At 56.8% G+C, this 27,160-nt stretch overlaps 1 protein-coding gene across 1 annotated transcript; it reads left to right on the top strand.

Moving 5' to 3' along the window:
* Positions 1-8,943: 8,943 nt before the first annotated feature.
* Positions 8,944-26,815, top strand: COL1A1 (collagen type I alpha 1 chain). Its single transcript, XM_068977224.1, has 51 exons — positions 8,944-9,143; positions 10,626-10,820; positions 10,968-11,002; positions 11,113-11,148; positions 11,238-11,339; positions 12,172-12,240; positions 12,458-12,502; positions 12,654-12,707; positions 12,889-12,942; positions 13,445-13,498; positions 13,615-13,668; positions 13,990-14,043; positions 14,131-14,175; positions 14,292-14,345; positions 14,454-14,498; positions 14,666-14,719; positions 14,972-15,070; positions 15,157-15,201; positions 15,299-15,397; positions 15,525-15,578; positions 15,745-15,852; positions 15,931-15,984; positions 16,267-16,365; positions 16,565-16,618; positions 16,705-16,803; positions 17,409-17,462; positions 17,653-17,706; positions 17,823-17,876; positions 17,975-18,028; positions 18,462-18,506; positions 18,598-18,696; positions 18,976-19,083; positions 19,637-19,744; positions 19,954-20,007; positions 20,216-20,269; positions 20,490-20,597; positions 20,684-20,737; positions 20,856-20,909; positions 21,049-21,210; positions 21,302-21,409; positions 21,555-21,662; positions 21,770-21,823; positions 21,916-22,023; positions 22,563-22,616; positions 22,735-22,842; positions 23,168-23,221; positions 23,500-23,607; positions 24,064-24,346; positions 24,456-24,646; positions 24,933-25,175; positions 25,291-26,815. Exons 1-51 carry the CDS (start codon positions 9,041-9,043, stop codon positions 25,435-25,437), a joined length of 4,392 nt encoding a protein of 1,463 aa, XP_068833325.1. The 5' UTR covers positions 8,944-9,040; the 3' UTR covers positions 25,438-26,815.
* The last annotated feature ends 345 nt before the right edge of the window (positions 26,816-27,160 follow it).

Below are 27,160 nucleotides of genomic sequence, written 5' to 3' on the forward strand. Positions count from 1 at the left end.
CGGGTTCCCAGCTTGGCAGAGCTGAGCCCAGAAATGGAGGAGGGGAGCAGCCTAAGCCCAGCGAAGTGCAGTCCTTCCCCTAGCTGCCCCTCCCCAGTTGCCCCACCTGGGAAACTAGAGAAAGGACAAAGACATTCTATCTGTCATGAGTGAGGTGGGGTCTGGGGGAGTCATTTAAGCCCCTCCTCACAGCACTGGGGGTGCAGGGCCTCCCTCCCCCTCCTCCAGAGCCCCTTGCCTGGGAGGGGCTCCCTCTGCCCTTCATTTGGGGGAGGAGGGGAAAGAGGGTCCACAGCTGGGAGGAAACTACAGCCAGGGCAGACATTCCCGAGGATGACTCACGGGCCCGGAACGCCTTGAGGAGAGGCGGCAGTAGTGGGACAGGCTCCTGTGCAGCTGGGGCAGCCAGAGAGGACCCAGGCCCTGGGAGGGCAGGGAGGCCAGGGGAAGACAGAAGGCCAAGAGGCAGAGCCCAGGGACTCTCCAGGTGGCCCAGTGGTTAAGACTCTGCACTTCCAATGCAAGGGTATGGGTTCGATCTCTGGTCAGGGAACTAAGATCCCACATGCTATGTGGCAAGGCCAAAGTATTAAAAAAAAAAAAAAAAACTTATTTAAAATGGAGAAACTTAAAAAAAAAAAAAGGCAGAACCCAAGGGAGGCTTCAGCCTGGAGCCAGGATCAAAGAAAAGGTCACTGACAGGGGCCTGAGGGAGGCGAGACAATGTGCTATCCCACTGCCCACAAGCAGGATCGAGGAAGGCTGCATAGAACAGAGGACAGTGCCCACCACCCCCCGGCCTTCAGGAAACTCCCCTTTCTTGAGAAGAGGGAGACGTCCTACTCGGTCCTGTCCTGGGATCTGAGGATGACACCTCCTGTCCTAAGGAAGCCCCGGGGATGGCTTCAGTGACCTCCCTTGGTTCTTGCCCACTCCAACTCGCTTCTCTGTTATGCTCCCCTCCATTTACCAGCCGCATGTTTGGGGAGGGGAAACTGAGGCCCAGAGTGGTCTGGGGCACAGAGAACACAACAGCTCCCCCAACTCTGCCTGACCTGGCAGACTTCCAGGCTTTTCCTCTCCCTTCTGCTGTGTCCTGCTTTTTCTCTCCCCAGAAGAAGATGCAGCCAAAGCCTTCAGTCTACGTGGCAGGCAGAGGGGGGCCTGCGAGGGGGGGGAGCTGGGAATGAGGTCAGCGGGTTGGATGGGCCAGGCCGTAGCTGTGAAGGCATCTGGGCTGCAGCAGTCTGGAAGGTAGGGGCCTCTGGGCAGGGCCACTCCCAGCCCAACCCGCCATCTACCCGCCCACCATGGCCTCTTTCCCTTCTCCTGCTCCTCCCCTCTCTGCAGCCCACACTCCGCCCGGGCCAGATGGTTCACATCAACCGTCTTCCATGTGGCAGTTCCACCCTGCCCACCAGGCTCCCTTCCCCCTCTGGCCACACGACTCAGAGGAGAGTTGGGGAGCAACACTCATACCCTGCACCTCCAGATCTGGGCAGGTATTATGCAGGATCCCTGTAATATGTTGACCCTCCCTCAACCCTAGTTGCTTCTCTGGCCCCTCCAGCTCCTTAGCACCCCTCCACCCCCACCAAGGATCTTGAAGTACAACAGAGATCCTTCCTCTAATCCCTGAATCTCAGCTGTGTGACTTTAAGCAGGTCACTTCTCTTCTCTAGGCCTGGTTTTCTCCTCTGTGCAAAAAAGGAGGACAGGGCAGAAGTTATCTTCCAGCTGAACGTCTATTGTTCTGTGGTATTTCCACACTGAAACAAGGTCCTGAATCTAGTGGAAGTTGAACACCAACTTTGGAGGGGTCATCTGGTCTACCTCTCTGCCTGCCCCAAAGCCATATTTTCCTGTTGACCCGAGATCCACAAATCCCACCAACTTACCTTGCACCTCTTCCTCCTTTCAAGGGCCCCAGTCTTCTAACCTGAGTTCTCCCACTGTCAAGGCATAGGTTCTCTGGACAAGTCTTTGGCAAAAGGCTCATCAACATACCTTACTCAAGAGCAGTCACTGGCTCTCTGTGGCCACCAAATTGACTATGAATCTCTCTCCTTGAATGCCAAGGCTCTAGAAGTTGGCCCCAGCCTATCTTTCCAGCCGTTTCTTTCACATTTCCTCTGCCCAAGGCACTCTGTGTGTGTGTGTGTGTGTGTGTGTGAGGTTTCCCAGGTTTAGCGATGCCTTTCCTCCCATTCCAACCCTGTATTTCCAACCCTCCCAGGCCCAGTTCTAAAGCACACACTTCTCCATAAAACCTCCCTTGTCTACCACTGGCATCCTCATAATCCGTTGCATCTCTCCGGAGGCTTCTATTTACCTTGCTGGATAAAGTGGTCTTCTTACAACCCCGTTTCACAGATTGTAGAAATGAGGTTTAGAGAGATGAGTGCTCAAAATCACACAGCCAATGCTGCCTTGGGTAAGAGACATTTTGGGGGTTTATTGTGTTCCCCTTCCCGACCCTGCACTCTCTGAAGGCAGAAGTCATTGCCCCCAGAACTCTCTCCAGTGCAAGGCTGGCCCCAGGAGGTCTGCAGTAACCATCCACCGAATGGACTTGACTAGAGTGTCTGCAGGAAGCACTGACCTCAGGATCTTCGTCCCTAAACTTGGTCCCTGCCCAGCCGCCTCTCTTCCAGGGTACCATACCTTCTTCACCACCACACTCCATCATCCAATCCAATCCCAATTTCTCTAAATTCTGCCTCCCAAAGTCCTCTTGAATCCATTCCCTTCTCTGTCGCCATCCACTTCCACCTGATCCAGACTCTCATCAGCTCTCACTCAGGCACCTCCAGCAGCCACTTTCTACCACAGTCATCGTTCATGTTCCCTTGAGTAACCATGGTGATCTTTGACAAATGTAGACCTGATTGTGACCCTTGTTGTTTCAGATCCTCTCCTGGGGTCCAAAGCTGTAAGGACAAGACTGAAACTGCTGATGTGGCTTCTTTGGCCTGCCTTTGTTTCCTGTGTGCCAGACACACAGCCCTTCACTGGATTCTGCTAGCATCTAGAACTTGCCATGCTCCCTCCTGCCTGGGATTCCTGCCTCTCAGAGCTCTGTGTTCATTTCCTGCCTAACGTTTACAGTTGTAACTACAAGCTGATTTGTGTGACTTCATTCATGTCTGTCTCTACTAGATGTAAGCTCCATGAGGAAAGGCCCTGAGTGCCCAGTGCCCAGCAAAGTGCCTGGCATATAAGGATGCTGAATGAATGATTCTAGATCCTTCCTGTGTCCACACCAGACTCTAACAGAGGGGTGCTCTGCACAGTTGAGCAGACTACACCTTCCTCACTGGAACTCCAGAATTCACCCCCTGCTCACTCTCCCACCCAGGGAACTCCAGAATTACCAGTGTGCCAGGAAGAAGAACTGGTGGTTGATGTCACAAAGAAAGACACCAGTTATCTGTGGCTGAGGATTTCTTGTGGGAAGATGACAGTGGGGGTGACAGAAAGAAATCAGGATCTGGACAGGTGCTCTTGGCTCACACAGGCTGCCCCTTCACTCTTCCTCCCACTCCTCCTACAAATCCCAGCTTCAAAGGAACCTTTGCATCCAGCCTCTAAACACTCCAACCAGACATCTGGTTGTGATGCCTTTGCATCCAGCCTCTAAACACTCCAACCAGACATCTGGTTGTGATGCCAGCCTTAACCTCCCTTGATCCCCTCTCTCCTAGACTGCTGAAGCTCTCTCTCTCATTTGGTGGAGTGCATGCACGCGGGAGACAGCCACCACCCCCTTAGGAAGGGGTGGAGCAACAGAGATCCTGGAAGAGAATATGAGAGAAAAAGAGAGAGAGAAGGAATGTGTGGATGGAGGGGTGGGCCAGTGGGATGGAGGCAGAGGAGAGAAAGAAAAGGAAAAGAAATACGTGAAAAGGGAAAAGGTTAGGGTAGGGGAAGATAAAAGAATAGAAAAGGGGAAAGAAGTGGGGATGGGATAAAACAAGGGCAGAAGTGAACCAAGCCAGGAAGAGGAAACTAGCAATTCATTTGATTGACTCGCTCAACTCTTAACAAGAATTTACTCTGCCTTCAGATGCTGCGAATGGGGCCAGTGAAGCTTACACTTCAGGAGGAAAGGTGGGCTTTGGCCCCTCACTTGTAATCACCAGAGTGGACACTAGGAGTGTGGCCCCTAATCCTGACAACATCCCCATCTAGGGCATTATTCTCAGCTGGGACCTGGCTGCCACCTGGTAGGGCTGGAGTGGGCCTGGGGAGTCCTGCTGCTGCTGCTGCTGCTGCTAAGTTGCTTCAGTCGTGTCCGACTCTGTGCGACCCCATGCACGGCAGCCCACCAGGCTCCTCCATCCATGGGATTTTCCAGGCAAGAGTACTGGAGTGGGGTGCCATTGCCTTCTCTACTGGGGAGTCCTAAAGTCATCTAAGGGACCATGCCCCAGCCCTTCTCTCCCAGCTTGTCTCAGCTCCTTCCCTGGTTCCTGCCCCAAAGTCCCCCTCTTGGACCGGGCCGGGGGGGTTCCAAGAGAATGTGACAGGGTCTGCAGGACTAGAAATCAAGCCTTCTCTTTAAGATTGTGGACCAAGGGCTCGCTCTCGAAGAAAATGAAATGAAGGCAAGAACTGGATGTGAATACTTGAGAAGTAAGTAAGTAAAGTCGCTCAGTCGTGTCCGACTCTTTGCGACCCCATGGACTGTAGCCTACCAGGCTCCTCCCTCCATGGGATTCTCCAGGCAAGAGTACTGGAGTGGGTTGCCATTTCCTTCTCCAGGGGATCTTCCCAACCCAGGGATCGAACCCGGGTCTCTCGCATTGCAGGCAGACGCTTTAACCTCTGAGCCACCAGGGAAGAGGAAGATCGAAAAAGTCACCCCGAAAAAGAGCTCCAGAGAAGGAAGGATAGAGAAAGAAGCAGAGTTCCACCAGAAGGAAGGGGAAGGCTGGGGACAAAAAGATAGACAGGAGTGGGGTGGAGGTGTAAGAAAAAGAAAAGAGAAGGAAGGAGGGTAGGCGGGAGGAAGAAGCATCTACATGCTCTGCTCCCCTTAAGAGCTAAACTCCTCCTCTGAGTTGTCTCACTCTGACCCCATTTCCTGGCCTCCCACTCACTCCTCAGCCCACTCCAGTCTGGCTTCCTCACCCATCACTCCACCCAAACAGCTCGCACTTTGGGCACCAATCACTGCTATGCTGCTTAATCCAGTGACCATTTTGCTCCCTATCATACTAATTCTCTCTGCAACATATAACTCCTAGAACACTCTTCCCCTGCATACATGGCGCCCTTGATCTTCCTTCTTGCCCTCTTCTCCTACTCCTGTTGTGTCTCCCCTGCAGGCCCCTCCTCCCCTTCCCGACCCTTAACCCTGAGAATCTTCAAGGCTCCATCTGAGCCCTGCATCTCTCCTCCTTCCACATCATCACCCAGTGGAGGCGGGAGTCCCACATTTGTCTCTCCTCTAGATTCTAGACTCAGATACTAAAGGCTTCCCTCCACGCAGCTGACTGAATGTCTCTTAGGTACCTAACACTCAGCATGGACAAACTTAACCCATTATCTTCCCTCTAAACCTGGAAAAGATGAAGAGATGAAAGGAAACCTCAGACCAAGGGACTTGGGTTGAGGCTGAGGCATGGAAAGAGCGGAGCTGTGCTGTGCCTGGTTGCTAAGGACCAAAGGAACCAGACAGTAGGATGCTGAAGAAAGGGAAGAAGAGAGACTCCTCCACTCCTGGGATCTGTTCCCAGACTCTGACTGCAGGGATCCTCAACAGGAACCCTATTGGGAACATGATGGGAACCCATGATGTGGAAACACAGAACCCAAGGTCTTCACTGCAGCCTCACTCTTAGACCTCTTCCCTTCCTCTGTCTTCAACCCCTTTGCCAGGGACCCTCTCTTCATCACCAGTCTGGGGCAGAAGAGGATTCTGGAAGGTCAGATCAGGGAAGGAGGGCAGCAAAACCTCAGCAGGACACCAGGTAGCTGGAAAGGGCTGACCAAACTGCCCACCAGGTGCGCCAACCCCCGGGCTGCCTTTGCTCTTTTACCCCACACCAGCAGTCCAGAGCAGGGCTGGAGGGGCTCCTCAGGGGGACGGAGAGTGGGGAGCGCAAGCACACTGAGGAAGGGCACTTGAGGAAATTTGGAAAGGGAGTGAACTCAGAGCTCAGCACTTTCTTCCTTCTGTTTTTCTTCTTGAGGAATTTTTTTCCCTGACTGCTGATGACTTTACCATTTCTAAGGGGTCGGGGGGGAGGAGATTTTGGCTTTTGCTCCCCCCACTCCAAATGCCAGACAAAGTCTTACATTCCACAAGAAGCCAGAGCTTCAGAGTTTCCTAAAGATGAGGTGGCGTCTCCTCCCCTCTCCGGCCTCAGCTCCCTCCCTCTTTCCTCGCCCCCACCCACAAGTCTCAAGCCCTCAGTTCTGGCCAAGGAGGCCCAGGCAGGCTGGGAGGAGACCCCAAGCACATTCTTCCTCTCATTGTCATGCTGCAGAAATTAGAGACACATCTTCGGGCTGGGCACCTGCCAAGCAGCGTTTCAAGCTGAAAAGTGGCAGAGGAGGCCCTGGGCTTCAGCTCTCTGCCACGTGTAAAGGATGCTTGGGAAACTTCTGCCTGCAGCCCCTGGGATGGAGGTCTGAAACTGGACATTGGAGCAGCGGCTGTCACACACCATACTCACAAAACCCACCCCCAATCCCAAGGTTCCCTAAATATTCTTCAGAACCCCAGGCTCGTGATGTAGCAACTCCCAACCCACTTCTCTAAGTCTTCATCTCTCCTGTAAGGTGATCGAGGGCCAGCCTGAACAGGGACCTAGTGGGGAGAGAACTGTAGGTAGGAGTCCTCTGGCTGCAAAAACTCAGCAAGCAGGGAGGTGGAAGGTCACAGCAACCCTCACTTCTAGCCTGTAACTCTCCGCCCCAAACAGCCACTCCAGAGGGGTGACTACTCTGAGGGGCAGGACTCCTCGTTTCTCCTGTTAGGGAGGGGGTGCTCCTTGTCCCTGAGCCACGCTGGAGGGGGCAGGAACTGCCATCTCAGCACCTCAGCCCCCAGCCCTGCCCTGCAGTAGCTGGCACGATGGGGGCAGATCCTGGGCCACAAGTTGCTGCCACATGGTGGGGATAATTGATGAAGGCCCATCCCTCCATTGCTGTCTCCAGCCCTGCCTCTCTGGAAACTCTATATTTTCCCTTTAATTATAGCCCCTGCAGTCTCCCTCTGCGGCCCCACCCGCACCGCTCATCCTGGCTGCCCACGGCCAGCCGGCCAGCCGACGTGGCTCCCTCCCCTTCTGTTCTCTTGGTCTTTTTTTTTCCTTTGCCTTCGTTGCACAAAACCAGCTGGGGGAGGGCGTGGAGAGGGGCGGGGAGGGGGGAGGCAATGGAATCTTGGATGGTTTGGGGGAGGCGGGACTCCCCGCTTCCACGTTTGCAGCTCTGGCGTGATGGGGGTGGGGAGCCGCACAGGAGGGATTGGAGTGGACAGGGCACTGCAGAGCGACCCTCTTTGACTTCTCTTGGGCCCACAGACTTTGGCAGGACCAGGAACCTGGATAGATGGGAGTTGGGGTACAGTACTGGTGGGAGGTTGGGACACAGAGAAGGCAGGACGCTGGCTTCTAGAGTCATCTCCTAATACAGCCTGTTGTTCTTGGGGTCTCCAGCGCTTTTCAGAGTGTAGATGATTCTCTCCTGGTTCCAGGGACAAAGAGCGATGCCCTGGGTTTCCAGGAAAGAGGTGAGGCAGAGAGAAACGTCCTCTAAAGTAATGTCACTCACCTGTAATTCCACCTCAGACCTCCAAGGCAAGTCTTCCCCCAGACACCCCAATTCTCCCCTATGTCCCCAACCCTGAACCCAGGGACAGACAGAGACAGAGCTTTATGCGGCCTCCAGAAGGAGCACCCTCTCTCTTGTCAAGTGCTCTCCAATACAGTTCTCTCCAGTTTGACTGTGCTGGGTAGAAGGGTGTCTAAACAGGCTGTGACCGTGGCTGCGACAGACCCTAACACAAGACCCTTTTCTAAGTCACCAGTGGCCATGGCCCTTCCGTGCAAACTTACTGCCCCTGGGGTGGAAAAACCCTCGCAATTTTCCACCACCACCCTGCTGCCCCATCACTCAACACCAAAGCTTCCTTCTGGAGAGACCGCATACTCAAATTTTTCACTCAGTGCCTCAGCAACCTCCCTCACCCCATCTCTTTCAATCATGCTAGGGTTTAGGGGAGAGCATTTGAGTCTATCCTGGGGCCTCAGGCACTGCAGAATTGATATCCTCAAAACAAAAACCCATCCTAAGGATCTGATTCTTAATGTCTATAAATGAATCTATCTTGTTCCCCAAATATTCCTAAGTTCCATACCCCAGCCACACCAGAAGACACCCCAAAACAGGCACATCTTTTTAAATTCTCTGGTTCTCCTGCTTCAAAGTGGTCCCCAGCTGCCTCTCCATACCCATCCCGGAGCTCTTGCTCTGGGTGTCAGGAGGGCGAGCAGGACCCTCTCCCAATTACCCCGAGTCCTTCCATCTTTGAAAGCCTCCCTAACCAGCTCCCCAATTCCAGCCCCCTCCTTGAGACTGGGGGTCCTAGAAAGAAAGCCGAAGAGGCGCCCCTACCCACTATTTAGCGGACAGTATGTTGAGGACCTAGCCGCACCCCAGCGGCAGCATCTCTGGCCCAGACTGAACTGGGGGGCTGGGGAGGCAGAGCTGCGAAGGGGGGAGATGTGCGGTGGACTCCCTTTCCTTCCCTCCTCCTCCCCCTCTCGGTTCCGACTCCCAAATTGGGGGCCGGGCCAGGCAACTCTGATTGGCTGGGGGACGGGCAGCCGGCTCCCCCTCTCCCGGGGGCAGGGTTCCTCCCCGCTCTCCATCAGGATGGTATAAAAGGGGCCCGGGCCGGTGGTCGGAGCAGACGGGAGTTTCTCCTCGGGGTCGGAGCAGGAGGCACGCGGAGTGTGAGGCCACGCATGAGCGGACGCTAACCCCCACCCCAGCCGCAAAGAGTCTACATGTCTAGGGTCTAGACATGTTCAGCTTTGTGGACCTCCGGCTCCTGCTCCTCTTAGCGGCCACCGCCCTCCTGACGCACGGCCAAGAGGAGGGCCAGGAAGAAGGCCAAGAAGAAGACAGTAAGTCCCAAACTATTGGGAGTGTAGGGCTGCTTGCTCTCCTGCCCTGCGCTCGGTCCCGGGGGTCTGCGACTTAAACTGAGGCTCGGGATGCTCCGGAGGCTCAGGGATGGAAGGAAGATGGTGAGGGCTCTTGGTCGGTGCCCTCTCTGCGACGGGGTGTTGATGAAGGCCCCGCAGGAGTAAGAGGGGAGGATGCTGCACGGCAAGAATTGGCGCAGGAGGAGTTCTGGGCGCGCACTGTGAAGTACAGCGGGAGAAATAGGGTCTGGGCACCGGTTTTGGGGAAAGTACGTCGAAGATGGGATGGAGGCGCCGAGTTGGGAAATTGGAGTCCAAGATGTAACAGTGATCAGGAAGGCTATGGGATGATTCATCAGGAAAGACTGTTGGCCCTCTCTGCGGGCTAGCAGTGTACTGGGGCCGCGGAGGTCTTGGACTGAGGGGGGAGGGGGCGCAGAGAGTGGGCGGGTTGAATGATGAGAAACTTTGGCGCGGACTTGGCCACGCAGGGTCTTTGCGCCCTCTGCTGATCTACACTGGGCAGTGCGCGTCCTTACCCAGCGCTTCCCCGCGCAGGAGCTGGAACGGGAAGACCGGGATTGTTGCTGGGTGTGGACCCCACCTCTAGATCTGGAAAATAAAGCTGGAGATGGGATAGCCCCTGTCTCTAAAAGAAATAGCTAGTTTGGGGAAATAGCTTAGTGTCGCCCTAGTGGCCGTCTCGGTAGAAGATTGCGGTGGGCGTGGTTAACTAACCACTTACTGTTGCGAACTTTCTGGTTCTTTGACTAAGAAGTGACCCGGAGCACTGGCTGGCTTTGGGAAACGGGGGTTGTCCCTGAGCTAGGCCTTTTGAGATGTCTGGGCGCCGGAGTTGGGGCGTACCCTATTTTTACCGTACATTTCAGGTCTCTGGGCGGGATCCCACGCCAATCAGCCCCACCCCATCCTCTTAGCCCCGCCCACGCCATCCCACCTGCCCCGGGAATGGGGCGGAATCTGGGTTGAACCTCCCATCTCTCCTCCCATTTTCCTCTGAGGTCTCCAACCAAGGTCACGCCCCACAAGCCTGCCCTCGGGATGGGGCGCCTCTCTTCCCACTCCTCCATCCCCCGTCCCCGCCCCCACCCCCACCCAATGGCTTTTTATTTCACTTGGCTTCAGCGCCAATGGGCTGAGGTTACAGTTGGAAGCGACCCCGGCCTAAAGCTTTGTTTAAATTCCTGAGAACTGGAAAGAGTTATAGCTGTCCTGGCCAGGCGCCTCGGCGCTGTCACTGGCTCTGATGAGGAGCAGATGAGCGTTTAAGGATTTGGGGAAAGGAAAAACAAAGGGACAAGAAATGGAAAGGCGGGAAATGGAAAATCTAAATGTGCCTCTAAGACCGAAGGGAAGGGACGGTGGGGTTGGGGTACCTGGAGCCCCGAGGTGAGGGACTCTCGCGCCGCTGACAGCCCCCATCTCCCCGTCTTGCCCCAGTCCCACCAGTCACCTGCGTACAGAACGGCCTCAGGTACCATGACCGAGACGTGTGGAAACCCGTGCCCTGCCAGATCTGTGTCTGCGACAACGGCAACGTGCTGTGCGATGACGTGATCTGCGACGAACTTAAGGACTGTCCTAACGCCAAAGTCCCCACGGACGAATGCTGCCCCGTCTGCCCCGAAGGCCAGGGTATAGCTCGGGGCCTGGGCCGGGGCGGGCGGGGGCTGGGGGATATGAGGGGGGACGCTCCTTAGCCCCTGTCAGGGGAGGCCTCTGTCTCTGGCAGCACCTGGAGCAAACCTTGCCTCTAAGTCCTGTCTCTCCCCACCCCCCCAGAATCAACCACGGACCAAGAAACCACTGGAGTCGAGGTAATCCTCTGCCCCTTTGCCGTCGACTCTAGCCACACCCCGCCCCCCAGGACTCTTCACGGGTCTTCTCTAACCCGGTTCCTTTTGTTTCCTCTCCTGCAACCCCACAGGGACCCAAAGGAGACACTGGCCCCCGAGGCCCAAGGGTAAGCGGCGCCCTCTCGCGGCTGTTGGGGGAGGTGAGTGGGCATGGCTCCCGGCCTGCGCTCACCAGGCCTGCCCTTTCCCGCCGCAGGGACCCGCCGGCCCCCCTGGCCGAGATGGCATCCCTGGACAACCTGGACTTCCCGGACCCCCTGGACCCCCCGGACCTCCCGGACCCCCTGGCCTCGGAGGAGTAAGTGGAGAGTCGAGGCTTCTGTGGAAGGCCTTAGGAGCCAGCCCGGCCCCACCCCACCCCCACCCCGCGACTCCCGCTCCCGCCGCTGTTTTCGTTTGCTGGGTTTGGTTTTGTTTTGGCAGATGGCCTACTTTGTTTTTTTGAAATAATGTCAAACTCATAGGGGAAAAGGGGGAGAAGAGTTGCAAGAATAATGCAAAGAACTTTCATATATCGTTCGCAATTTGTCACATTTGCTTTTATCAATCTCCATGTATATGTAAAATTATCGGGGGGTTTTTCTCTGAACCATCTGAGAGTAATTTGCTGGTATTGTGTCCCTTTGCTCCTAAATACTTTAGTGTGTATTTTCTAAGAGCTAAAACATTCTCTTACATGAGCATTACATAATGAGTACATTTTAGAAATTTAACGTTGATGTGATACTGTTATCTAATATGCAGTCCATATTCAAACCTCACCAGTGTTCTCCATAATGTCCTTTGCACCATTTTTACCCCCTGGTTCAAGATCCAATCCAGGGTTATGAATTACATTTTAATTATCATGTCTCTTTAGTTTCCTTTCACCTGGAACATTCCTCAGGCTTTCCTTGTCTTTCATGACACTGAACTGTTTTGCAAAAGCCAGTTGTTTTGTAGACTGTCTCTTAAATTGGGTTTGTTGGGTGTGTCTTCCTGATTAGATTCCAGTGATACGTTTTGGGCAAGACTGTGCCACAGCTGTACTGCATAGAGAATGTGATATCATTGTGTCCCATTACTGGGGATATCTTCTGCCTTTCAACTCACTGCCCTGACCCTGTTTTCTCCTGCACTCTCTCTTCCAGAACTTTGCTCCCCAGTTGTCTTACGGCTATGATGAGAAATCAACAGGAATTTCCGTGCCTGGTCCCATGGTGAGACATCAGCAGATGATGTAGAGGGCAGAAAAAGAGCAGACGGGCCAGTGAAGGCGCATAGGGTGACTTAGATAACTTGGGAGGTCAAGATGACTTTTGGGACCTCAGAATCCAGACAGAACATGAGGCAGCTGAGTGGGCCGAACAGGAACCATGGGAGATAAACTTTCCTACCGAGGCTTCACTCTGGCCTCTCTGTCTTTTCCTTCCATAGGGTCCTTCTGGTCCTCGTGGTCTCCCTGGCCCCCCTGGCGCACCTGTGAGTATCCAGGATGTCTACACCCCTTTGGGCTTTAGAGGGAGGATTGGCATGAGGGCAAGGAAAGTACTCAGAGATCTCTTGGTGAGATGGAGGACATGCTGGCAAGTACCTGTCCTTCTAACCCTACCCCTCTCTCCTTGTCCTCCAGGGTCCCCAAGGTTTCCAAGGCCCCCCTGGTGAGCCTGGCGAGCCCGGAGCCTCAGTAAGTGACCCCTGATTTGCATTCTCTATGCAAATATACACCCCCTCTACAAATATATGGATTCTCCTATTGAAGGACCACCATCTGGAGTCTTTGTTACCTCCTTCTTCCAATCCTAGCCTTCCCCTTCTTTTCTCCTTATCCTGGTCATTCTAACATCCTCTCTTCCTGTCACCTCTAGGGTCCCATGGGTCCCCGTGGTCCCCCTGGCCCCCCTGGCAAGAACGGAGATGATGTAAGTAGCCCTGGTGAGGAGACACCATCTGACCCCCACCACCTGTCCATGGGTAGGCTCCTTCAATCTCTACCCTAGTTCCTCCACCACCTTTGGGAGTGACACCCAGAGAAAGACGGACATGTTCTCCCTGACGTATGGGTCTGCCCTTGAATAGGGAGCTACCTGGGATGTTTCCCCGTCTTCCTAACAGACGTAGCTGTCCCTCCCCTCACCTCAGTCACCTTAAGCAGTCTCCAACTCTATCCTTGACATGAACGGCTTCCCTAGGTGTAACCTCAGGTTTTCACTCCATGTGGTGAGATTAAGATGCTGGTGACAGAAATAGAAATTCTTTGGAGGGAGGCAAAATTCACCAAGCGAGTGTTTCACAGTACATTTAAACTGAGATAGGATTTGGGGTCCCAAAGCCTGACTCTCAACAATCCCAAGAAAACCCAAGCCTCCCATTCTTTTCCAACTCTGGGGGCATGGGCATGATGGCCTTTTCTTTTTCTCTCAGGGTGAAGCTGGAAAGCCTGGTCGTCCTGGTGAGCGCGGGCCTCCTGGACCTCAGGTGAGCAGGATGGTGTGGCTGCCGCAGGCCTTGCTGCACTGGGGCTTCCTCTGGGAGCTGTGTCCACAGTGGAGTCTTCTAATGGCTCTGCCTTTGTCTTTTGCGTTCCTCTCCAGGGTGCTCGGGGATTGCCTGGAACAGCTGGCCTCCCTGGAATGAAGGGACACAGAGTGAGTCTCCTTTGTATCATCTAAGTTCCCAAAGTCCCAGTGTCATATTCTAGTCCTTTCCCCAGAGGATCACAGTGGGTGGTAGCTACATAAGAAGTTCCAAGGGACAGAGAGTAAATGTCCAAGAGAACTTCCCTTCGTTGGGAAAGAAATCCCAATAAAGGGAGGGAGGGAGATCTTGGATCAGTTGGGGTTTAGTCTAGCTCAAACACAGGGGGATAGATGTGATGACCTCCTGAGGCTCCTTCTCTGGGCTGAGCGAGTGTCAGGGTGCTCAACGGTCTCCACAGGGTCTCACGCTGGCCCTCCCTCCTATCTTAGGGTTTCAGTGGTTTGGATGGTGCCAAGGGAGATGCTGGTCCTGCTGGCCCCAAGGTAAGATGCTGTGTGACGGTCACGGTCATTCACCTCCTCCACAGTCCCACCTAGAACAGGTTCCTTACTCCATTCTCTGCTCTGTAGGGTGAGCCTGGTAGCCCTGGTGAAAATGGAGCTCCTGGTCAGATGGTGAGTGTGTCCAGTTCTGGAAGGAAGGGAGGGAGCAGGCTGTAAGAGCAAGATGGGGGCTTGGGGAGAAGGGGGTGTCTTCCATCTCACTTGGCTTCTCTTGGTTTTGTTACCAGGGCCCCCGTGGTCTGCCTGGTGAGAGAGGTCGCCCTGGAGCCCCTGGCCCTGCTGTAAGTACTGGCCCTTTGGGGAAACCAGAGCTCTGGAAAGCGCTCCTTAGGAGCTAAGGGACCGAGCAGCGCTCAGTGAGTGTAACCGGGACTTCTGCTCTTCTGCAGGGTGCTCGAGGAAATGATGGTGCTACTGGTGCTGCTGGCCCCCCTGTGAGTACAGCCTTTAGACTCCGGTGCCTGGGACTGGGGCGGGGCCTCAGTGTCAGCTCTTGTGGCTGACATCAGGGCCAGGTCTCAACCCCAGGACCTCTTCTGTCCCAGGCTGTGACTTGCAGCTGCCATCTTCCTTCTTGCTAACACTGCCCTTTTATTCACAGGGTCCCACTGGCCCCGCTGGTCCTCCTGGTTTCCCTGGTGCTGTGGGTGCTAAGGTGAGACCCCCACCCTCCAATGAGCAGAGCTCCCATGGGCCAAAGGGTGGGCATTTCTTTGCTCCCGAAACCTGAAGGGCCCAGAATCAAGAGAGAAGCCTAGTCCCCAACATCTTTGTCTTGGGGGGGGGTCTCTTCTCTGATCTTGAGTCATGCCTCTTGGTCTCCTGTCCTGGCCCTTCACCCCTTGCCATCTGGAGGTGAGGTTGGGTTCCCAGAGTGACTTCTGACATATCCTTTCTTCCAATCCAGGGTGAAGCTGGTCCCCAAGGACCCCGAGGTTCTGAAGGTCCCCAGGGTGTACGTGGTGAGCCTGGCCCCCCTGGCCCTGCTGGTGCTGCTGGCCCTGCTGTAAGTATCACTTCCTCAGTGCTCCCATGCTCCTCCCTAACTCAGAGTCCTTGCCTTTCACTCACCCACCTCTCTCTGTGTCACAGGGCAACCCTGGTGCTGATGGACAGCCTGGTGCTAAAGGTGCCAATGTAAGTATCCTGCAGGTTTCAGAGCCGCCCCTGGTACCCACTTTCCACCTGCCCTGTGCCCTCCACTCCTGGGCTCAATTTGTTCTGCCTCCCTCAGGGCGCTCCTGGTATTGCTGGTGCTCCTGGCTTCCCTGGTGCCCGAGGCCCCTCTGGACCCCAGGGCCCCAGTGGCCCCCCTGGTCCCAAGGGTAACAGCGTAAGTACCACTGTCTCTCTTTTGTCCCACCTCCTATGTTGATCTGAGGCCCTTGTCTAGGAAGCATGATGGGCCAGGCCAGCTGAGCACTGTACCCATTCTCCACTCATCTTCTCCCCCTACTCAGGGTGAACCCGGTGCTCCTGGCAGCAAAGGAGACACTGGCGCCAAGGGAGAACCCGTAAGTCCTCTCGCAGCTCCGTCTGTCTGCCCCAGAAGCCCCTGGGGGGTGGTCCAGGGAAGAAGCGGAACCCCCGGTGCTGGAGACCCAGCCTCCAGACAACTCTGAAGCTGGCACCAGGACAGCCCCTCACTGTAAGGTGCCCCCTCCTCTCTGCCCTCTCCAGGGTCCCACTGGTATTCAAGGCCCCCCTGGCCCCGCTGGGGAAGAAGGAAAGCGAGGAGCCCGAGGTGAACCTGGACCTGCTGGCCTGCCTGGACCCCCTGGCGAGCGTGTAAGTGCCCCCTTCTTCACACCAGTGCCAACCTGGTGCCCACATGTCTGAGCTCGCTGACCTCCTCTCCTCCCCCAGGGCGGACCTGGAAGCCGTGGTTTCCCTGGCTCCGACGGTGTTGCTGGTCCCAAGGTAAACCTCTTATCACGACTGGGAGGCTGACCCTGCTGCTCCCTGGACGTTACCTTCCTCTCCCGGATGTAATCGGCCCCTCCCAGCCCCACCGCCCAGTCCATTAGCGCCCACACGGGGGCTGCTGACCTTGTCACACTCAGCTCACCTTGACCTTCTCACCACCACCAGTGCCCCTCAAAGCACCCAGTCCCATGGCCCAGGAGGAGGAGGTGGATGCCAGCCCGTGATGAAGTGGCCCAGACTTGAAACCCTAATTATTGCTGTGACTCTCCCAACTAGGGTCCTGCTGGTGAACGCGGTGCTCCTGGCCCTGCTGGCCCCAAAGGGTCTCCTGGTGAAGCTGGTCGCCCCGGTGAAGCTGGTCTGCCCGGTGCCAAGGTGAGACTCCAGCACTCTGCCCAGCGAATTTATTGTTGTCTGTTAGTGGCCCAGGACCCTGCTCATCCTGTGTGGGCTCTGGAGCAGGACCACAGATCCGCATTCTGGAATGTCCTCCTCCCGGCCTACACCTCCCTACCGCCCCTCTCCCATCACCTGTATCCTCCACTCCACTCACACCTGTCTGCCTCCCCCTCAGGGTCTGACTGGAAGCCCTGGCAGCCCGGGTCCTGATGGCAAAACTGGCCCCCCTGTAAGTATCCCTCCTCCAGGCCCCTGTCCGCCTCCTGACCCCTCGCCCTCTGCCCTCACCTCTGCTCGTGTCCCTTCCATCCTCAGGGTCCCGCCGGTCAAGATGGCCGCCCTGGACCCCCAGGCCCTCCCGGTGCCCGTGGTCAGGCTGGCGTGATGGGTTTCCCTGGACCTAAAGGTGCTGCTGTAAGTATTCAGGGAGTTGTGTTACAAGGACATACACACTTGAGGCGAGGGTAGGCATGGGGGGAAGAGTCCAGGGTCTGGGCCCAGCTCTGCCACTGACTTGCTATGTGGCCTCGGGCCACTTACTGCCCCCCTCTGGGCCTCAGTTTCCCTACTCCATAAAATGAGAGACCTCTCCTTGGCTTCACTACCATTGCTCTATCCCTGGAAATAAGTATTGTTGCCCGCTCCCCACCCCACACACACTTGGGGATAGGATGAGCCTTTTTCATGATAGTCATCCCCAGATCTTGGTGAGTTCTTTGAGGCTCAAAAGGAGATTTCACAGGAATGAAAGCCCTTCGGAGCTCAGGTGTCTGCAGGCATATGATGGGGAGAAGAAAGGGAAGTGGGTGAGAGAGGAGCCTAAGGGGCATGTGTCTGGGAGGACAGGGCTCAGGGAGAGGCCAAAAGATGGAGCAGTCGAAGCCAACAGAGGCCTTCCTCAGGGGCCAGAGCTGATAGATGAAACAGCTCCTTAAAAATGCTGCTCAAAGTAAACAGGAGGGACCCAGGAGGCCTGGTTGCCCACTTCAACTCCCTCAACCCTACCTCTCTTTCCCCAGGGAGAGCCTGGAAAAGCTGGAGAGCGAGGTGTTCCTGGACCCCCTGGCGCTGTTGTAAGTATCTCCTTTTGGTTCCTGTCACTTTCCTGCCCATGTCCCATCCCTATATCCTGCAGAAGGGATATGAGACTCCAGCCCATTCCTAGGGCATCAGGACCCCCAGCTCCAAGCCCCTTACCTGTGCTGTCTTCCTCAGCTGCCCACCCACCTCACCACTCTAACCCCTTTTCAACTCTTTCCCCAGGGTCCTGCTGGCAAAGACGGAGAAGCTGGAGCTCAGGGACCCCCAGGACCTGCTGTGAGTGTCCCTGACAGGGAGGCCTAGGAAGGGGGGCACTGTAGGGCAGGAAAGGGGTGCCAGTCCCCTGCCCCCTTCTCTGGGCCTTCCATGAACACAGCATTCCCTCCATGCAGGGCCCCGCTGGTGAGAGAGGCGAACAAGGCCCTGCTGGCTCCCCTGGATTCCAGGTGAGGTCTCACGCTGTCAGGGTATTGGGAGAGGGGTGTAAGGAACACTTCTTCCAGACTCTAAGCCCATGCTTCCCTCCCCCATTTCCCACCCACAGGGTCTCCCCGGCCCTGCTGGTCCTCCTGGTGAAGCAGGCAAACCTGGTGAACAGGTAAGGTGTAACAGCTGGCTGAAGAGACGGGGAGTGCAGGCAACACAGAGGGAGAACCCAGCCCTCCTAGCTAAGCACACGGCCGTCAGCTAGAGGGAGCAAGGTTGGACTTGAGGAAGGGCTTCCCATCGTGAAGGACGCCACACAGAGGGGAGCACAGAGCTGCACCCTGCATGCTAGGATTGGGAGGGAGCTGCATGGCTGCGGGTCTAGATGACTTCTTTTTAGAGCTGCTGGAATACTCTGGCTTTCCTTCAACCTCAAGTTCAGGAAAGGTGACACATCCCGAGGAAGGATAATCCCAGTTCAGTGCTCAGAAGGGGGTGGTCTCTAATCACAGACTCTAAGGGCTAGCTCCCAGGTGGGCAAGAATGTTTTCTAGTGGGGAGGGCCAAGGTGGGTTTTGCTCACTGTCTCCCTTGCTCCCCCTCAGGGTGTTCCTGGAGACCTTGGTGCCCCCGGCCCCTCTGGAGCAAGAGTAAGTAGAGCCTCCTCTTGCATCACAGAGATGCCCTGCACCTGGGCCTCTTTCTGGAGCCACCATCACACACCCTGTCCTTCCCTTTCAGGGCGAGAGAGGTTTCCCCGGCGAGCGTGGTGTGCAAGGGCCGCCCGGTCCTGCAGGTCCCCGTGGAGCCAATGGTGCCCCTGGCAACGATGGTGCTAAGGTAAGGGCAGCATGGGGACCAGGTCTCACCCTTCTAGTGGTGGGGGCCGCCTGGCTGGGACCAAAGCCAGCTAGATGTTTGGGAGGGGTGGAGGGACAAGACTAGGGTAGGGGCCATGTGCAGCCTGAAGTTCTGGGCTGTGAGCCTTTTCTCTTAGCTAGTGCCTGTCTTTGGCCTCAGGACCAGGCCTGGGAGGAATTAAGACGAGGCTCAAAGTTGTGACCTAGACCTAGTTCTGAGATGTCAAGTCTCACTCCAGTCTTATCGGTTGTCACATAGGGTGATGCTGGTGCCCCTGGAGCCCCCGGTAGCCAGGGTGCCCCTGGCCTTCAAGGAATGCCTGGTGAACGAGGTGCAGCTGGCCTTCCAGGCCCTAAGGGTGACAGAGTAAGTTGAACTCCCCCTCCCTCGAGCTTCGTGTAGTTCCCATCTCTCTCTGCTTTGAATCCCTCCGCATCTCAGGTGTTTTCCTCTTCTTAATCCTCCTTCTCTAGCCTCTTGGTTATCATCTACCTATAGTTCAGGCCCTGCCCTTCCCATGTGTTACCATGGCGACAAGCAGGAGTGGGTGCCTCCTAGACTAGGGATCCCTTATTTGGGAGCTTCTTAGCCTAAAGTGTTAGTCGCTCAGTCGTGTCCAACTCTTTCCAACCCCTGGACTGTAGCTCACCAGGCTCCTCTATCCATGGGATTTCCCAGGCAAGAGTACTGGAGTGGGTTGCCGTTTCCTTCTCCAGGGGATCTTGCTGACCCAGGGATGGAACCCAGGTCTTTCCTGGGAATCCCCACACAGGTGTCTTTCCCCTGAAAGTTCTTATGTTCTTTGCACATGTCGGGGCAGGGCAAACATAAGCTGGGGAGGGGTCCCAGACACAAGCAGGATGCTGAAGGTCACCTCCTTGCCCCACGCCAGAAGTCTCAGGCTTTCCTGTGTCTTTAGGGGGATGCTGGTCCCAAAGGTGCTGATGGTGCTCCTGGCAAAGATGGCGTCCGTGGTCTGACTGGTCCCATCGGTCCTCCTGGCCCCGCTGGTGCCCCTGGTGACAAGGTGAGATGGCCCCCTTCTCACCTTCTTCCCTAACACACAGCTTCCCTTGTGAGCCTGGGCACAGCTCTGCTAGGGAGGCATCTCCTGCCACTCCAACCTGGCAACCCAATGGTGGGGTGACCAGGAGGGAGGAGGACTCTCCTGGGGTCATCGGGCAGGAGTATTCAGTGTGGCACCCTGATCCTGAGCCTCTTGTCCCTTCCTTTCAGGGTGAAACTGGTCCTAGCGGCCCAGCCGGTCCCACTGGAGCTCGTGGCGCCCCCGTAAGTACAGAAGACCTGGTTAAGGCCCCGTACCTGGCCCTTCTCTCCATGCGCCCCCCAGCTCTCTTTCTGTCCCTTCTCACCTTAGCTCCCACTTGCTCTGGCCCCTGGGCAGTGCTCCTCAGGCCCTCCTCCCCACCCTCCTGTCCATCCTCACCTGCCTTCCCCCGAATCAGGGCCTCTCCCAATTTGCCTCCTTCTCTTCTAGGGTGACCGTGGTGAGCCTGGTCCCCCCGGCCCTGCTGGCTTCGCTGGCCCCCCTGTGAGTACCAAGATCCTTTTTATCTTCCATCCCCGACTAGGACCTGGGGCCTTGGGTGATTGGATGAGGACAGAGGCGTTGGCCGGGTTTACAGGCGGGTGGAGGGGAGATTGTCTCCCATTGAAAGCGTCTTCCTGCCTGGAGTTCCGGTGCCCCCTAGGCTGACTTCCTGGGTGAGCACAGACCTCTCCTCCACTCACCACGCTCCCTCCTCCCCCAGGGTGCTGATGGCCAACCTGGTGCTAAAGGCGAACCTGGTGATGCTGGTGCTAAAGGTGACGCTGGGCCCCCCGGGCCTGCTGGACCTGCTGGACCCCCTGGCCCCATTGTGAGTATCTCACTGTTTCGGCCCAAGCTGCCAGCAGGCTGGACCCAGGGTCGGCCCAGCCTTGATGCCTCTGTGTTCTCCTCCAGGGTAACGTTGGTGCTCCTGGACCCAAAGGTGCTCGCGGCAGCGCTGGTCCCCCTGTGAGTACCCACTCTGCCTCTCCGCTGAAGTTTCCCCCAGGCAGCATTTGGAGGTGGGGCAGCTGGGCCAGGTGAGGGGGTGTTCTCCCTCTGATCACTTCTTTGTCCTCTTCTTCAGGGTGCTACTGGTTTCCCAGGTGCTGCTGGCCGAGTCGGTCCCCCCGGCCCCTCTGTAAGTGTCCGTGGTGGAGACTCCACTGGTCTGGGAAGGTGTGGGACACAGGCTGTCAAGAGTGTGGTGGGCCTGACTGAGGCCTCAGGAATGCTCCAGAATCTGCTGGACTCTGACAGTTGCAATTCTCCCCATCCAGGGAAATGCTGGACCCCCTGGCCCTCCTGGCCCTGCTGGCAAAGAAGGCAGCAAAGGCCCCCGTGGTGAGACTGGCCCCGCTGGGCGTGCCGGTGAAGTCGGTCCCCCTGGTCCCCCTGGCCCCGCTGGTGAGAAAGGAGCCCCTGGTGCTGACGGACCTGCTGTAAGTGACCCCTCCAGAGGGGTCCAGAGTTGGGGGGTGTCATCCCTGGCCACTGGGAGTCATCTCACCCCTGTCTGCACCCACACCACAGGGCGCTCCTGGCACTCCTGGACCTCAGGGTATTGCTGGACAGCGTGGTGTGGTCGGCCTGCCCGGTCAGAGAGGAGAAAGAGGCTTCCCTGGTCTTCCTGGACCCTCTGTGAGTGCCCCCTTACCTTGGGGCAGGACCTTTGCAGGATTTGGAGGGTGCAGGATGGGGGTGGTATGATCAGCAAGGGCAAATGTGGGGGACCATCAGGCCCTCTTCCACCCCATCTCTGGCCTGACTCTTTCTTGTCCCTCAGGGTGAACCCGGCAAACAAGGTCCTTCTGGAGCAAGTGGTGAACGTGGCCCCCCTGGTCCCATGGGCCCCCCTGGATTGGCTGGACCCCCTGGCGAGTCTGGACGTGAGGTACGTGGTTGCCAGCCCCACACCCCAGTGCCATCACTGTGGCCCTTTGGGCCTTGGCCTGAGGCTCCCTTTCCTGGGCTGATGTTCACCTCCCCACCCCCCCGCAGGGAGCTCCTGGTGCTGAAGGATCCCCTGGACGAGATGGTGCTCCTGGCGCCAAGGTGAGACGGCTGCACCCAGGACCACAGCCCCACAGCCACTCCTACCGGGCCGCTTCAGCTGCGGCTCACTGGATTTCCCTCTCTCTTCTCAGGGTGACCGTGGTGAGACCGGCCCTGCTGGACCTCCTGGTGCTCCTGGTGCTCCCGGTGCCCCTGGCCCTGTCGGGCCTGCTGGCAAGAGTGGTGATCGTGGTGAGACTGTAAGTCGCTGGGCCTGGCTTGCTGCTTCTGCTCAGGCCAGGGACTCTCCAGACCTGCCGGGGGATCTGCAGGTGGACGCTTGACTTCACCTAGGCAGGGGAGGAGAGGAGGACTTGCAAGATGTCTGGCCCTTGGTCTTCCTGAAAAAACTGAGCCATAGGAGTTTGGATTTTTTGAACCTGAACCCTCCTCACCATTCTCTTTGCTTGGCCCTGCTGTAAACTTTCCTCTGCTCCAAACTCAGTTTGGAATGTTTATTAGGAAAAAAAAAAAGTTGAGCCACAGCTCAGCCTCAAGGCCCCTCCCCAGCCAGTACCCTGTTTCCCCCAAGGAAGGGGGTTTGTTCCCAGGTGCTCGCCCCAGCTGACACAAAGCCTAAATCTGCTTGAAGATTCACCTGGGGTCAGGAGGGATGGATGTGGCAGGAACAGATGTGAAGGGATTTGGCCAAGGGGAGATTTCATCTGTAGCTCAGGCTGTTCCAGCCCTGAGCCGAGCTCCTCCAACCAGGATCTAATCTTCTCTTTGCTCTCCCTAGGGTCCTGCTGGTCCTGCTGGTCCCGTTGGCCCCGTTGGTGCCCGTGGCCCCGCTGTAAGTGCCCTGCTCTGGCCCTTACATCATCCTCAGAACCCTTGTCCAGGCGGGGACTATACCCCCCTCAGTGCTAACAGAACTTTCACCTGACAGCCTGTCCTTGTCTCTCTTCTAGGGACCCCAAGGCCCCCGTGGTGACAAGGGTGAGACAGGCGAACAGGGCGACAGAGGCATTAAGGGTCACCGTGGCTTCTCCGGTCTCCAGGGTCCCCCTGGCCCTCCCGTGAGTATGCTCAGCCCCTCCCCAGCCCCGAGCTGACACTGCGTCTTCTTTCATCATCTCCCCAAGCCCTGCTGTGTGATGGGGAGGACACTTTGCCTTAGTTTCCTTCTCCACGCTAGTGGGAACTGGGGTCTGAAGACCAGTGGGCATTTCCAAGTAGCTTCTAGGAGGGTGAAGAGTGCACAAAGAGGGGTCGTGGGAGGGGTCTCAGCCTATGGACGCCCTGGGGCTAGGCTTCCAGCGTGACGCAGTTGGTGGCAGGGGGCCGTTGCTGGCCGCCTCTGACCTACGCTTGGCCTGAACTGCCTTCCCATCGCTCCTACAGGGCTCTCCTGGTGAGCAAGGTCCTTCTGGAGCCTCTGGTCCTGCTGGTCCCCGCGTGAGTCATCGTCTGTTTGTCTGTTCTTCCTGGGCCCCTCGCCTCTCTGGAGAAGGGTCTGGAGCAGGGGAGGAAAGAAAGGAATGGGGTCTGTGGACAACCTTATGCGGCCTTTGGCCTCTCCCTCCCCACTTCCTCCCACAAAGTTTCCGTGGGAATAAGCCGTAAGAAGGCTGGGGAGTCTGAGCCAAGCAAAGTGGGAGATGGGCTTCTCTGCCAGAGCTGGAGTGGACCCCTGCTTTCTGGAAGGCTTTCTCCAACCAGCTTCCTCCCTGCAGGGTCCCCCTGGCTCTGCTGGTACTCCTGGCAAAGACGGACTCAATGGTCTCCCAGGCCCCATCGGTCCCCCTGGGCCTCGAGGTCGCACTGGTGATGCTGGTCCTGCTGTAAGTCCCCCAACCCTGTCTGCCCATGGCCCCCCAGCCCTGAAAGCACCGAGCCCCAGTAATCCCCACTCTCCTCCCTTCCTGCCCATGGCCCCCAGCCCTGAAAGCACCGAGCCCCAGTAATCCCCACTCTCGTCCCTTCCTGCCCACGGCCCCCAGCCCTGAAAGCACCGAGCCCCAGTAATCCCCACTCTCGTCCCTTCCTGCCCATGGCCCCCAGCCCTGAAAGCACTGAGCCCCAGTAATCCCCACTCTCGTCCCTTCCTGCCCATGGCCCCCAGCCCTGAAAGCACCGAGCCCCAGTAATCCCCACTCTCGTCCCTTCCTGCCCATGGCCCCCAGCCCTGAAAGCACTGAGCCCCAGTAATCCCCACTCTCCTCCCTTCCTGCCTATGGCCCCCCAGCCCTGAAAGCACCGAGCCCCAGTAATCCTCCCTCTCCTCCCTCTCTGCACAGGGTCCTCCCGGCCCTCCTGGACCCCCTGGTCCCCCTGGTCCTCCCAGCGCTGGCTACGACTTGAGCTTCCTGCCCCAGCCACCTCAAGAGAAGGCTCACGATGGTGGCCGCTACTACCGGGCTGATGATGCCAGTGTGGTCCGTGACCGTGACCTCGAGGTGGACACCACCCTCAAGAGCCTGAGCCAGCAGATCGAGAACATCCGGAGCCCTGAAGGCACCCGCAAGAACCCCGCCCGCACCTGCCGTGACCTCAAGATGTGCCACCCCGACTGGAAGAGCGGTGAGGGCCGACCCAGCTGTGCCTCCCTCTCCTGCCGTGATGGGGCCAAGCCCTGAGGGGCCATCATCCCATACATCCCCTGATGCCATCTTACCTTGCCCCACCACAGGAGAATACTGGATTGACCCCAACCAAGGCTGCAACCTGGACGCCATTAAGGTCTTCTGCAACATGGAGACTGGTGAGACCTGTGTGTACCCCACTCAGCCCAGCGTGGCCCAGAAGAACTGGTACATCAGCAAGAACCCCAAGGACAAGAGGCACGTCTGGTACGGCGAGAGCATGACCGGCGGATTCCAGGTGCGTGAGCTGGACCTTGTAGCCAGTCTTAACAGAGGTGGGTTGGCCCAGGGCTCAGAAGGGCCTGAGGGTAGGTCCTGGGTGGACCAGACCTCTGCAAAGTGTGATGGGCTGGGAGACAGGAGACTGGGGGCCTTGATACTGGCTCAGACATAGGGTGCCTGGGGGGCAGGGGGTGCCACCTCTGGAAGGGGGTTCTCTGGGATGCCCTCGGAGGAGTCCAGAGAGGGAGGCCAGGACTGGGGGCTCAAACAGCCATTCACTGCTCGCTCTGCCACCCCTACAGTTCGAGTACGGCGGCCAGGGCTCCGATCCTGCCGATGTGGCCATCCAGCTGACTTTCCTGCGCCTGATGTCCACCGAGGCCTCCCAGAACATCACCTACCACTGCAAGAACAGCGTGGCCTACATGGACCAGCAGACCGGCAACCTCAAGAAGGCCCTGCTCCTCCAGGGCTCCAACGAGATCGAGATCCGGGCCGAGGGCAACAGCCGCTTCACCTACAGCGTCACCTACGATGGCTGCACGGTGAGTCCAGCAGGGCCCCTGTGCTGGTCTTTGGCTTTCCCGGCAGGCCCCGTCCCCCCACCCCCTCACTGCCACTTGGTGATGCCCCTCTCCCATTGTCTCCCCTTCATCCCAGAGTCACACCGGAGCCTGGGGCAAGACAGTGATCGAATACAAAACCACCAAGACCTCCCGCTTGCCCATCATCGATGTGGCTCCCTTGGACGTTGGCGCCCCAGACCAGGAATTCGGCTTCGACATCGGCTCTGTCTGCTTCCTGTAAACTCCTTCCACCCCAGCCTGGCTCCCTCCCACCCAACCCACTTGCCCCTGACTCTGGAAACAGACAAACAACCCAAACTGAAACCCCCAAAAAGCCAAAAAATGGGAGACAATTTCACATGGACTTTGGAAAATATTTTTTTCCTTTGCATTCATCTCTCAAACTTAGTTTTTATCTTTGACCAACTGAACATGACCAAACACCAAAAGTGCATTCAACCTTACCAAAAAAAAAAAAAGAATAAATAAATAACTTTTTAAAAAAAGGAAGCTTGGTCCACTTGCTTGAAGACCCACGTGGGGGTAAGTCCTTTGCTGCCCGTTGGGCTTATGACACCCCAGCACTGCCCTTCCTGCTCCTTTCTCCATGCCTTCTTAGGGCCTCCCCTCCACTGGTCCCCAAATCTAAGTCTCCCCAAAAGACACAGGAAACAATGCATTGTCTGCCCAGCAACCAAAGGCAATGCTGAAACACCCAAGTGGCCCCCACATTCCCAGCCCACTCCCTTCGCCCAGAGCCCCCAAACCCTGGGGGACCTGGAGTCCTCAGACTGCCAAAGAAGCTTTACCATCTGGCATCCCTTTGGCCCTGGCAACATTCCCTCTTTGTTTTTTGAGGGGAGCATGCCAGGGGGACCACTGGCCCTTCAACACCAGGTTTGGAGGAAAGTCAGGAGGGGCCGAGACAGAGCAGAAACATCGGATTCGGGAAACGCGACATCCCCCCGCAACCTGGCTGGGTGGGCGAGACTGCCCTGCTCCTTGTGTAACTGCATTGCTGAAAGACTACCTCGTTCTTGTCTTTGTGTGTCACCGAGGCAACTGCAGGGGGGCGGGACGGGGGCAGGGTGGACGGGCGCCCTCGTTTTATATCAAAGGTGCTACATCTCTGTGAAGGGGTGGGGTGGGGAGGGAGTCACTGGTGCTATGGAAGTGGAAACACCCCCCCCTCAGGCCAGCAAATGTTCCTTTTTGTTCAAAGTCTTTTTTTCTTCTTTGTTTTTTTTCCTTGTGGTTGGGGACTCATGTGAATTTTCTAAAGGTGCTATTTAATGTGGGAGAGAGTGCCGCCTCCAGCGTCACTCCCTCTCCACCCTCTCTTCATCCCCCTGGGCGCCTCTCACCTCCTCAGGCCTCTTGCCTCTGTCTCCCCACCGCTCCCTCCTCTGAAACCCTCTCCCCTTCTGAGCGGCATCCCATTTTCACGGCCTTTCAGGCTGTCCTGTATCCTCTCTCACTGGGTTTCAGAGCACAATTTCCCAAAGCACAAAGCAGTTTTTCCCCCTAGGGGTGGGAGGAAGCCAGAGACTCTGTACCTATTTTGTATGTGTATAATAATTTGAGATGTTTTTAATTATTTTGATTGCTGGAATAAAGCATGTGGAAATGACCCAAACCTATCTGCAGTGGCCTCCTAATTTCCTTCCTAGGAGCTGGGGGAGGGGAGACCTGGGGAGGGGGGTGGGTGGGCTCTTCTCCTTCGGTGTCTGCCCCTTCCCTGCCCCTCCTCCTCTAGCACCCTAGACGGCCCCTCTCCCTCCCTCTTGCCTTTCCTAGGCCTATACCCTTTCTGTTTTCTCCTGCCATCTTCCTTGTGTGTCTCCCATACCCTCTTGTCCCTTACAGTGCCAGACAGGCAACCCTTCTGTGCAGCCACACACGCATACCTCCGTGCAGCCCTGCTCTGACCAAACCTCGGACCCATGCCCACGCTCATCAGTGTC

Source organism: Capricornis sumatraensis, chromosome 8 (genome assembly GCF_032405125.1).
Source record: "Capricornis sumatraensis isolate serow.1 chromosome 8, serow.2, whole genome shotgun sequence".
In the NCBI taxonomy this organism is placed as follows: Eukaryota; Metazoa; Chordata; class Mammalia; order Artiodactyla; family Bovidae; genus Capricornis; species Capricornis sumatraensis.